The following is a 13,491-nucleotide window of genomic DNA, read 5'->3' on the forward strand; positions in this document are numbered from 1 at the left end:
TCTTATTTTCCCATCTTCATGTATCGTATCGTGTCTTATTGACAGTTTTTTAACATGAATCAATACATCCCCTAATTACATTAGTTAGGCAAGATCACCCATTTGCACTCAAAATATATAATACACCTGGCCTACCTCAATGTTAATATAATCAAACATTAGTAAAATTAATATAGATATAGTTTTAACATTAATCAACCTCTGTGCACACATTATTTCAAAAACATTATGTATATATTTCTTTGAAGTTTCTCATTAGAAAGCAACGTTCAGAAACAATGTCTTCACTTCCTGCCATGTTTTCCAAAATTGCTAAAATGAAAATACAAAGGGCCTGTACAAACAATTTTGTCCACCCATTCTGCTCAGAGTGAGATAATAAGATACGGTATTCATTAAAATTTGAAATAATATCACATGATCTCACTGTTTTGTATACCACAGTAAAATGCTTACAAGCACTATTGATAAGCTGTTTTAGAAAAATGAATTTAGCCCATTTCTGCCAAATGCAGAACCCAAAACATTCCACACTCATGGTTTCTCGAACTCAGCAGGCCATGACTTTCCTGCCACGAATATGAATATAACTGCAGGTTGCAGCTACGCCAAGAACCCCAACTTTTCACCATTTTTCTTAGCCAAACGAATCAAGCCTTGTCTTTGTTTGGCATCAGCTCCTATGGATTTGCAAAATTCCGTAATAACCTATTTCATCACCAGCACAACAACACATTAATAAGTTCTCAATTTTGGCCAGTTTCAGAAATTATATATATATGGAGTTTCTTTGACAATGTGTTATTCAGAATTGCAGCTTAGTTTCAATTCAAGATTGTCCAAGTCAAAACTCAGGTGTCCAAGATATCAAATCACTCTGCCAAGTAGATTAGTTTGTATGACTGCAATATATTGAGATGGTACTTAGGAGAATGTAATATATGTTCACATATAACAGATCTTTAAGTTTAAATGATATCATTGGTTACACAGTAAAGGAGTAGAGTACCATAAAACCTGAGACCACCACGATTTTCTTAAACCACATTGATGTCTGTTGACAGGGAAGAAGAAAAGCAAGAAAAAGCCCCAGAAAGAAAATGGGAGCTGTTTTATATGTATACTAAAGGAAGAAATTGGAACTCTCAGCTCTGATGGAGAATCTAATGGTATTCCAGATGAAATGCATGAAAACCAGTTAGGAGGATTAAACTTATAAGAGAAACAGATTCAGTATTAATCCACCCATGAATCAGTTTAATCTGAAACAGCTGAACTAAGGATGAGAGCTACAGAACTAACTTTTCAAACTTCTAATTCCAAACTTTCAAAACAGAGTATAAAAAAGAAAAAATTAATGAAAATATTCTTTAAGGTTCATGAAAATTACAACCATATAAGCTCAACTTGCCATTTATGAAAATTGCACCATTTTGATGGGAGGATACCAAACACTCTTTATCAAAAACTCAATTACTCCAATCATCCTAAACTTAATTACTCCAATCATCCTCTTTATTATTGGAAAAAATCAATTCCTCCCACTATTAAGAAAAACAACTTTTAATTTCAATCTTTCCCAACACAAAAACATTTTTTAATTTCAATCTTTCCAAACAGAAAAACAAATTTTAATTTCAATCTCTCCAAACAGAATATAAGGAAAAATCAATAAAATATTATTTATTATTATTTATTTTTGAATTTAAGTAGAAGGGTTTACGCAGTGATACGTGAACTATTCAAAAATCATGAAAAATTAGTCAGTTACTACTACTTCTCATGGAAATGATCATACGTGAATGACTTTGAATCCCGACTTTGAATCCCAAAATGATATCTACTATTATTTATTGTTTATAAAAATTACAATAATATAAGAAAAACAAGTTTTAATTTCAATCTCTCCCAACATAATATAAGGAAATATGCGCCATTCTTTTCTGATTTTAGAGAAGAAAAAAAAAAAGGGGAGGACAGAAAATTAATGAAATAAGACTCATATAAATTTCCAATGTGCGGTTTCAGAGTGGACCCAATTTTATTTTTGAGGAAACAGGGTAATATTACCTGTGAGTGCAAGGCAATAGCTTTTCCTCTCAATTGGTTGAAGGGTTTTTTGCCGATGATATTACGAGCGAGCACCACCAGAGGAGCGAATAATCCTTTGCCTTCATTTTTATTGCCCATTACAGGCTGAGCTCGAACGGCCTTGCCCGACGTCCTGTAAGACCATAGGCGCGCATTCAGTTGAGCGGAACCATCCCCCGCCATGGAAGTCTTCTTCCACCCGCTCCCATCATTAATCGTCATTCCACGCCACAGCACGTTGTTCCCTGGTGCTGCTATGCTGGAAATTGTAGCCATTGCTCGCAAATAATTGACACCAAATCTGAACTTAAAATCGGTAGCTTAATTCGTTTTTCTGGTTCTCAGCCGCCTGGGAAAGACATGCGGTGCATCTGTAATCCAGTTTGAGAGAAGTTAGAGGGAGGCGACGGGCTTGCGTTTATAGGGCGTGGCTTTTGGTTGGGAGATAGGGCGAAGCACTGCAGTCACACGAGAGTTAGGTTCGGAGATGGCGAGGGCTATCCAACATCGACGTGGGCAAATATCACACATGTCTTTGGAGGCCAAATATCCACGCCTCATTTGATTCTCATGGAATTTTAGGTTCCACCGCATTCTCGTATGCACGTTCCTTCTAGTACTTACATGTATTTTGACTCGTTCTCAACCAAGCTTTCCACGTGAATTGTCGACTTCATGCCAAGTGGTCACCCAAGGACTCGTACACTTGGAATTTGATTAATGTTGTTATTTTTCAATATGATATAAACTTACAAATATGCATATGTTTAAAATAAATAAAATGAGAGTCCATGTGGTTACCCAGCAATCGCACACTTGGAATTTGATTGGGATTGTTATTTGGCAAACTTGGAATCTGATTGGGATTGTTATTTGGCAAATTATGTAAGTATAGTGAGAGGTGAAAATTGGATTATTGTCTATAAAATGAGAGCCCATGTGGTTACGGAACAATCATACACTTGGATTTTGATTGGGGTTGTTATTTGTCAAAATTATTTAAGTATAGTCAGAGGTGAAAATTGGATTATTGTCTATAAAATGAGAGCCCATGTGGTTATCAAGCAATCACACACTTGGATTTTGAATGGGGTTGTTATTTGTCAAAATCATGTAAGCATAGTCAGATGTGAAATTTGGATTATTGTCTATAAAATGAGAGCCTATGTGGTTACCAAGCAATCACACACTTGGACTTTGATTGTGGTTGCTATTTGTCAAAATTATGTAAGCATAGTCAGAGGTGAAAATTGGATTATTGTCTAATGAGAGCCCATGTTGTTACCAAGCAGTCACACACCTGGACTTTGATTGGGGCTATATAAAAAAATAGTTAGTTTATAATTTATTAGGCAAAGGGCATGATCTCCCATTCACCAAGAGGCACCCAAGGCAGTGTATAGTTAGGGCCTCCCACAAAATGTAAACATCATCTATTCAATTATTAATAAAATATTTATCATGGTTGTCAATTATTAAGTTCAGTGTTCCATCTAGTATCAGAGCAAGTTTGGTTCTCCCGCAGATGCTACACAGAAGTTCCTCAACACCACACCATTGTCCGTACCCGCCATCCATTTCCGCTACCCGCATTTGCAACCCTGTCTGTATTCGATCTTTGTCCACCTCGTTCCTTGTCGCATCTTGTTCTTGTTAAACCGTTCAACAATTTATTACATCGGTAGTCACATCCATTCGGAGGACATCGAACATGTTCGGAATGTTACATCATGTTCAATGGGCATTGACTGCGGCGGTCACCGTGATGGCTAACTCAATTCGTTCGGTGGGAATTGACCACGGCAGTCACCATGATTGTAATGAGCCATCTAAATTAAAGTTCTAAAACTTCATATTTAAAATAAATATACGAATTAAACTTTATAAAGTTAAAACTTTATAAAATATATAAAATTAAACTTTATAATAAATATAAATTTAAAACTTTATAAAATATATAGAATTTAAACTTCATAAAAGTTAAATTTATAATAAAAATAGACCTAACCTTCATAATGAAAATAATAATTCAGACCTTATATAAAAGACGCATATATCGCATGGCTATGTAACAAATGCTTGTATACCATATAGCTGAGGCGAATAAATAGCAGTGAGTCGGAAAATGCATGCAGAGGCGTGGCGGAAGGAGGAAGAGCGGTGGCCGCAAGGGGAGGGCGGCCACCGCCAAGCCCGCAAATTATAAAACCACAGGGCTGAGCCAGGCAGAGGGGGGGAGATGGAACAGTGAAACCAGAGGAGGAATTCAGTGTGAGAGATTTGTTATCAGAAGAACTTGAATCCGTCTAAGGTTTTGGGCACGGGGGACAGTGGGCTTCTGTGAGAAGCTTGCTGGATTGAGCAACCAGCCTCTGCTCAATCAGGCTGGGTGGAATTGGTCTCCTGGTAATTGGAGCTCAACATCAGCGGTATCGACAACTTCACGGGATCAGCTAGCAATTCAGGTAAGTGCAAATTATATTTTCATGCTTCCTGTTTTCCAGTTTATGGGCATTACAATGATGGCTAGCTCGATTCATGTTCGGTGGGCATTGACCTCGGCAGTCACCGTGATGACTCTCCACTTGATTACACTAATTATTATATAGTTGCATACACTATACATATACATTAATTATTATATAGTTGATTATTAATTGTTATGTAATTCTTAATTATATAATAATTAATATTTAAATAACTATATATACTAATATAATTATATAATATATAGTTAAAAAAAGTTACTAATTAAAAAAAATACATATTAAAAAAAATAAATTTAAGCTGGCAGACAAATATACACCCCCACAAACTCATTCAATGTCGTCAATGTCAATGGCCGATTTCAGCAAAAAATTGATTGATTTGGAGAATATGATTACTAGCCACTCTGATGATTTCAACAAAAAATTAGTCAATCTCGAGAGTAAGGTTATCAGACATTCTGACAATATCAAGAAGCTTCAGGATACGACAAATCGGATAGAATTACAGCTTGGGCAGAACCATATCCAATCTGAAATGAATCATAATCAGACAATAGCATTGTTGAACACTTTGTGTGGAAGGATGAAGGTTACACCCGAACAACTACTTCAAGATGATGGAGGTAATCAACCGCATAATTCATCAGATTCAACAAATTCAGCAGATTCTCATGAAAAAGCGGAATCTCCAAAAAAATCATCCACGCACCATCAAGGAAATAATAATGCGACTTTTTCAAATAAGAAACTCTGGGATACATTCACCAATCAACACCCTCTTTTCGCTCCACCATTAGCAACGTATCAATGAAAGGAAAAAATCGAGCTGCCCAAATTCCATGGGAACAAAAAATGCAACGTTGCGTGGTTGAATGAAGCAGAAGAATACTTCGAGTTCTACAACATCGACAATGATGATGAAAAGATTAGGCACGCTGCCATGAAAAAGGAAGGAGAAGCATATCATTGGTATATGTGGTGGAAGAAGACGACAATCACCATCAATTGGAGAAAATTTAAGGATGCATTCTTTAAAATATTCCAAGGTGTAAAGGAAAAAGAGTTCTTTTCAACACTCATCAGATTACGACAAAAAGGAAGTGTGGATGAGTACACTCGAGAATGGGAGACCTTAGCAACACAAGTACCTCGGTTATTAGAATTTCGTCTAATTCAATCATACATCTCCGGACTTAAAACTCATATACAAGTAGAACTTGAGCTTCATGACATTACATCAATAGAAGTAGCAAAGACGAAAAGCAAAAACCGTTGAAAAGAAATTTGAAAAAATACTGTGGTCAAAACTGGAAAAAGTATATTCGAGACGAAGAATGCCCCAGTCTGTGGATACGAATAATACAAGATATGTTCCACCACATCGTCGTGAAGGTGAAAAATCTAACATGGAAATACAAAAGATAAAAGAAGGCAAATGAAAACAATGTGGTGAGAAGTGGGACCCTAAACATAGAAGTGCTAAAGGAAAAGAATCAAAGAACCTATATAATTATGAAGCAACTAATGATTCAAACAATGATGATTCCAACATAGAAGAAACAGAAGGTGCCTTAGAATTCTCTCCAGAATTAGATGATGGAAGTATTCTGCAAGTGTCACTATCAGCTATGACAGGTATATCACAACCTCAGACTCTAAAATTGAAAAGACATATAAATAAGAACAACGTAGTGGTTCTCATCGACTCTGGTAGCACCCACAATCTTTTAGATGCAACTGTGGCAAAGAGACTCAACATTTTCTCATTTTCCTCACCAAACATGAAGGTGGTGGTAGCTGATGGTAAGTAGATTGAAAAGGTAAGGAAATGCCATAAGGTTAAATTGCAAATGCAAGACTTTAATTTAGAATCCCCGTTCTTCATTGTACCATTAGGAGGAGTGATGGGACCAGCCCATAATTCCACTATATAATACTTAACAATGATATAACAGTGCTCTAATCAACAATTGAATGATTAGTAAATGATTCGGGTTTTAATACATGTGATTAGGCGCTAATCATAGGATTGTTCAGGATATTCGTTGGATGGCATTTATGTCGGATTTTAATGATGTTGTGTTGGCAGTACTTGCCTCAGTTACTATTTCCCACTCTTGGTTTATGCCAAAACGCTGCGTTCTTTGTCATTTCTTCATTTTGCACTTGTATTTTTGCTATGCTGAGGGTTTGGACTGGCAGTGAGGGTTTGTGCTGCAATTGTATGGAGTTTGGTAACAAGCTCTGCATGTGCCCAACTATGGGTTATGCTGTTTGTTGGTGTGACACCTTCGTTTGTTCTGGTGACTCCATTGCTCGATTGCTAGGGCACAGTGTGAAGGTTATTCTTGTCTGTGTAAGAGGGTTTTAGCTGTTCCCATCTGCTTGGTTACCATGCTTGTCCCTGCTCCACTGTTTTCATTTCATTGTAGTTCTTCTGGTTATTAGCTTTGGTTAATGGGTGCCTATGCTGCATTCTACAGGTCACGATCACAGTGGCCTCCTCAGCTTCACAGTTTTGTTCAGGTAAGATGTTCCTCCATGACTTGCTTACCCTCTTCGTTTTCCTCCGGCTCTAACAAGGTCTGCTTCTTGGTCTCAAGGTGTCACCATTGGCTGTGGCTCAGTGGGGTTTCACTCTTCCCATGCGACTACTCTCCAGGTAAAGCAATTTTATTAACTGTGCATTTAGTTTCTCATTCTTAGGTCACTTCTTGTCTTTACTCTGTTTGCATATGGCTAACAACGCTCCTTTGGCTTGCTTGTGCAGGTGGGGGTTCGTTCATCGGCGTGGTCGATGAAACTGCTACGGGCCTTGCTTCGGTAGGCTCGTTCTCTGCTACTGTTGTCAATTTGTTTTTGTTAGGTGGTCTCTGTTAGTTTACTGGGTAGAGTCCCAGTCCTCCTCCATTCGATTTTCCCCATTGTTGTTGTGCGACCCAGCTCAATCTTGTACAAGAATCCTTGTTTGTATTCTGGGCAATTTGTAATTATGAACCACCTTTTGGACGGTGGCCGACCAAACCCTCACCCTTAGGGTTCTGCTGGTTCGTAATATTCTTTTCGGCGTTTGAATGGGTGTATCAGGACTATTGAATGTAAATATTTTTTTGTTGGTAATGAAAAAGAATTAACATGAAATTTGGTTATATTTCGTTTACCTCTGTCCTGGGGTCGTTGCTCAGCATTTGCATTCTCATTCTTTTTCAAACTACCTGTAATGTGATTGGCTTTCGTTTGTGGAACTTCGCATGTTTGCTGCCAGACTCTGTGCTGGGAATGCTTGTCCAATTTCTCTGTCCGCTTTCTGTTCTTTAGGAAGGAAATAAAATGTAATAGGTATGAATGCACAATATTTGCTTAGTGTTGCTTATTCAATGATTAAGGAAAAAGTAAATAAATGTTACAACAAGTTGTTACAGAGGGACTCAAATATTTCGGATGAAAGAAATTACTCTGTGTATTGTATTTTCTCTTCTCATGTACTGAACCCCTCCATAATGTATTACATTGGTTTTATGTTATGTTTAAACAGTTACTCAAACTGTTCTCGGTTACCATACAGTTACTCTTTGTAGTTACATAGTCGATGATCATGCTGGGTTTTCTTGTGCTGTAGGATTTACAATATTATACTTTTGTTTATGAACAGACATCTGTAAGATGGACTAAGAAAATGACAAAACAATGTAACTGTTATGACACTATCCTAATTGTACTGTTCCTAATATTCCTTAACTAATAATAATAAAACAAACTAGTTTCTAGACACTGTTTTATTCATTAAACGTAAATGAAATTAAAAATCTTTGAACCTGTCCTTCTTGGCTGAGACCAACACCCGGTCATGATGCCCTTAGCTGGATGCTCCTGCATCAGGCTCCCGGGGTAAGAAAAATTCATGACTCCAGTCCATGAGCTTCTTGACTGAATAACCCACTTGCTCTATCTGTCTAGCGTTAAGCCATGAACTGTCCTCAATAGGACGGTTCTTCCACTTGACCAGATATTGCAGATACTCTTTCCGCCGAGTTCGCTTGGCCACCTGAGTGTCGAGGATCCTCTCGATCTCGAGGGGTTGAGCGTAAGGCATTTGTCTCATCCAAGTATCACTTCCCTCCTGTGTGTCCCATGTAGGCCGTGCGGTACTGTCTTCCTCTAGATCAGCAGTGTATGGAAACAGGTCTGCCACATTAAAGATGGGCGAGATGCCTATTCCTGGTGGCAGCTGTAATTCATAAGCATTTGCTGAAAATTTCTGGAGAACTTTGCAGGGGCCTATCTTCTTGTACTTCAGCTTGTTATATGCACCTCTAGGAAAATGCTCCTTGTGCAAATGCGTGAGGACTTCATCCCCCACATTAAATTGAACTTCTCTCCATTTCAAATCTGCTCGCTGCTTATATTTTTTATCGCTGTCCTGCAAATTTATTTTCACCTACTCGTGGAGATCGTTCATTGCCTTGGCGAAATCTTCCCCATTAGCACTTCGTCTTTCCTGCTGTCCTAGATCTCGTAGTTCATGCACTCCGCAAGGATGCATGCCATATAAGATCTGAAAAGGACTGTAACCCGTGCTATGATTGGGCGAGTCATTGTAAGCAAACTCTGCCTGGGCAAGTACTCGATCCCACATTCGCGAATTTTCACCGATCAAACTTCGTAGTAGGTTCCCCAAACTCCTGTTTACTACCTCTATTTTCCTGTCGTTTTGCGGGTGATGAGTAGAGCTAAAACTTAACTACATGTCCATCTTCTTCCACAAGGTGCGCCAGAAGTGCCCTGTAAACTTCACATCCCTGTTAGAGAGAATGGACTTAGGTAGACCATGTAGCCTGACGATCTCTGTAAAGAACAAGTGAGCCACATGAGTGGCATCGCTGGTTTTTCTACAAGGGATGAAATGCACCATCTTTGAAAACCAGTCTATTACTACCATCACTGAATCAGAACCCTGATGTGTACTTGGTAGACCCAAGACGAAGTCCAAGCTGACTAAGTCCCACAGTCTACTTGGAATGTGCAATGGCGTGTAGAGTCCCGTATTTTGACTGTGTCCTTTTGCCAACTGACACACTTTACATCTGGTCACAAATCTTTGCACATCCCTTCACATTTTTGGCCAGTAATAAAAATGGTTGCACTGTTCTAATGTTTTGTCTATGCCGAAATGTCTTGCTAGACCTCCACCATGCTTCTCCCAAATGATATTCTCTCTCATTGAGCAATCAGGGATGCATAACTGTCCCCCTTTAAACAATAGCTTCTCCTGCAAATTATAGTCCAACCACGGACTATTGTTTCTTAGCAAATGATTTCGACAGGCTTCATAAGCCTCTTTGAAATCCATGTTGGTCTGATATAAGTCTTTCAAATGCTCAAAGCCCAACACTTGTATCGTACTCTCCTACAGAAGTAAGGCTCTTCTGCTCAACGCATCCGCCACCTTGTTGGCCTACTCGCTAATGTGTTTCAACGCAAAGGTGAAACTCTGCAAATATTCCACCCACTTAGCATGCTTGTGATTCAACTTGTGTCGCTGCATCACATATTGCAGTGCAGAATTATCCAAGAATAAAACAAACTCATTCCCCAGCAGATAGTGTCTCCAATTTTTCAGTGCTTGGATGACAGCATAAAATTCCTTGTCGTAGGATGAATACTTCTGCCTGCTTTCATTCAACTTCCCGCTGAAAAATGCAACAAGTTTGTCTTCTTGGCTAAGTACAGCTCTAATGGCCATATCGCTTGCATCACAACGAACCTGATTTTTTTTTTTTAAATCTGGCAATCTCAAGATGGGTCTCTCTGTGATCTTCTTCTTCAGTAGCTGAAAACTCCTTTCTGCTGCCTCGGCCCAACGAAAAGGCTGACTTTCCTTCTTTATAGTGTCCAACATAGGTGCGTAGATTTCACTGAAATATCTTATAAATTTTCGGTAAAAGCTTGCCAGCCCATGAAAACTACGTACCTCAAACAAACTTTTTGGGGATGGCCAGTTGACAATTGCTGCAATCTTCTCTATTTCCATCTTCAACTCATTTTTTGCAATCACGAAACCTATATAAACCAATTCTTTTTGTAGAAAAGTGCATTTTTTCAAATTTATCAGCAACTTATTCTACTGCATTTTTTCTAGCACACCTCGAACATGTTGAAAGTGTTCCTCCCTCGTCTTGCTGAAAATTAATATATCATCCAGGTTCACTACTACAAACTTTGCATAAATTCTTTCAGTGTTTCATTCATCAGTCGCATAAAGGTACTGGGTGCATTACTCAGTCCGAATGGCATTACCAGCCACTCATACAGTCCTTTATTGGTTTTGAAGGCCGTCTTCCACTCATCCCCTTCCAGATTCGAATATGATGATACCCACTCTTTAAATCAATCTTTGAAAAATATGTTGCCCCGCTCAGGCAGTCCATCATGTCATCCATCCGTGGCAGTGGAAATCTATACCTAATGGTAATCTTGTTGATGGCCCTCGAGTCTATGCACATTCGCTATTCTCCTCCTTTCTTGGGAGTGAGAACTATTGGAACTGTGCAGGGGCTCAAACTCTCCCTTATCAACCCTTTATCTAGCAATTCCTGCACTTGTTTTCTGATCTCCTCATTGTCTTTGGGGCTCATTTGATACGCTGCCTTATTCGGTAGACTTGCTCCGGGTATAAAGTCAATATGATGACTTATACCTCTTTTGGGAGGCAATTTATCTAGTAAGTCGTCCACTACTATATCGCTGAATTCTTGCAGCATCTGCCGAATTTCCGTAGGAAAATTTGACACATCTGTGTGTAACAACACCATCTTTGCTCTTCTAACAACAACATAGTTCACTTCACTATCTCCCATCTGCTTCAAAAACTATTTTCCACCCATTAGTAACACTCTCGTCCCGCTTGTTTCCGTTGTCTCTTCTTCCTTGATGGGCACAAGCGTGTGCTTAATCCCATATTTGACAAACTTATAACAATATGTCTTACCGTCATGTACTACCTTCCTGTCATACTTCCATGGCCTGCCTAGCAATATATGACATACATCCATCGGCATTATATCACACATAACCTTATCCTTATATCTGCCAATATGGAACTTAACTTCGCATTGTTCATCCACCAACAGCTGATGGCCTTTTTGCAGCCATGATACCTTGTAAGGAGTGGGGTGCTTCAATCGCTTCAACCCCAACTTCTCTACCATCTCCGTGGCAACCAGATTATTCATGCTCCACTATCGATAATCAGCTTATGGCATTTTCCATGTGACTTACAAACTGTCCGGAACAATGCTTTCCTTTGAGTTTGTTCAGTTGTTTCTTTGGCTGGTTTCAACAACACTTTGTTCAAAACTAAGGCTTCCCTCGTTTCCGGCACATTTTCTGCTTCTTGGGGAGGTGCCTCCGCTTCCTCTGGCTGTGCGACATATGCACCTCTTTGTCCAGCTTGTTCTGCTTCAGGACACTCAAAAGATCTATGCCCCACTTGTGGCACCTGTAGCACTGATAGTTAGCTCCTCTGCCTTGGCCATTTCCTCTTCCTCACTGATATGGCCTGCCACCTCTAGTGTTGTCACCTTTTTTGGTTGTCCCAGAAGTTTTGGAACTGCTACCTTCTTCACTATTGCTGGTAGTTCGCCCTCTACCATAAGACTGTCCTCTTCCTCTGCCAGTTCCCCATCCTCTCCTAGCATTTTGTTTTCTGGTGATCTTCTCCTCTGCCTTCATAGCACTCTGGTATGCTTCTTCTATGTTTTTCGAGGAAAGAATGTTGATTTCATCTAATATTTCTAATCTCAAACCATTTACATACCTTGTTGTTTTCTCTGGGGTGTCCTCCGTATAACCAGCTCTTAAATTTACCCAGTAGAATTCTTCAGTGTACTCTCTTACTGTCATCCCTTTCTATTGCAAATTCTGTACTTGTCGATATAGTGTAATCTGGTAATCCTTGGGCAGAAATCTGCCTTTCAACTTGGCCACCATCCTTGGCCACTTCTTTATTGGCAATTTGTTCATCCTTCTTCTCTCTGCTTGGACACTGTCCCACCACAAGGCTATGTGTCCCTTCAACTTTGTCACTGCGAACTTAACTCTCTGATCTTCACTGACCTCTTCACGCTCAAAATATTTTTCAAGTTCGCTAATCCAGTCCAACATAACCTTTGTGGACAAGCTGCCGCCATAATTTGGGATTTCTGGTTTAGGCTTGCTACTCGCCAATAGGATCGACCTCAACAATCTCATTTCCGGCCCTTCTTCATCTGATCCATCTATTGTCACTACAGCTTCTTCGTTGCTATCATCTCCTACCTCTGGATCCCTTCTCCTTCCTGCTTCAACTGCCTCCAAACAGGCAGTAAGGATCCTGATTTCCTCCCGCAATCCTTCATCTGCTGCTCTCTGAGCACCCCTTCCACGTCCTCGTCTTCCAACTTCCATCTCTCGGAAAAACTCTAAAACCTTGCTCTGATACCACTATGATGGGACCAGCCCGTAATTCCACTATATAATATTTAACAATGATATAACAGTGCTCTAATCAACAATTGAATGATTAGTAAATGATTTGGGTTTTAATACATGTGATTAGGCGCTAATCATAGGATTGTTCTGGATATTCATTGGATGGCATTTATGTCATATTTTAATGATGTTGTGTTGGCGGTACTTGCCTCGGTTATTGTTTCCTGCTCTTGGTTTATGCCAAAACCCTGCGTTCTTTGTCATTTCTTCATTTTGCACTTGTATTTTCTCTGCGCTGAGGGTTTGGACTGGTAGTGAGGGTTTGTGCTGCGACTGTATGGAGTTTGGTAACAGGCTCTGCGTGCGCCCAGCTATGGGTTATGCTGTTTGTTGGTGTGACACCTTCGTTTGTTCTGGTGACTTCGTTGCTTGGTTACTTGGG

The 13,491-nt window shown here is 39.4% G+C and overlaps 1 protein-coding gene across 1 annotated transcript; it reads right to left on the reverse strand.

The window, feature by feature from the left end:
• Window positions 1-371: 371 nt before the first annotated feature.
• LOC149233939 (protein PROTON GRADIENT REGULATION 5, chloroplastic-like) lies at window positions 372-2,493 on the reverse strand. Its single transcript, XM_089371690.1, has 2 exons — window positions 2,071-2,493; window positions 372-708 (listed from the first exon to the last, which is right to left on the reverse strand). The coding sequence occupies exons 1-2, from the start codon at window positions 2,365-2,367 to the stop codon at window positions 604-606; spliced, it is 402 nt and encodes a 133-aa protein (XP_089227816.1). The 5' UTR covers window positions 2,368-2,493; the 3' UTR covers window positions 372-603.
• Window positions 2,494-13,491: the final 10,998 nt, after the last annotated feature.

Source organism: Pinus tabuliformis, chromosome 8 (assembly GCF_031772625.1).
Source record: "Pinus tabuliformis cultivar Carrire ecotype Pingquan chromosome 8, CPIR1, whole genome shotgun sequence".
In the NCBI taxonomy this organism is placed as follows: Eukaryota; Viridiplantae; Streptophyta; class Pinopsida; order Pinales; family Pinaceae; genus Pinus; species Pinus tabuliformis.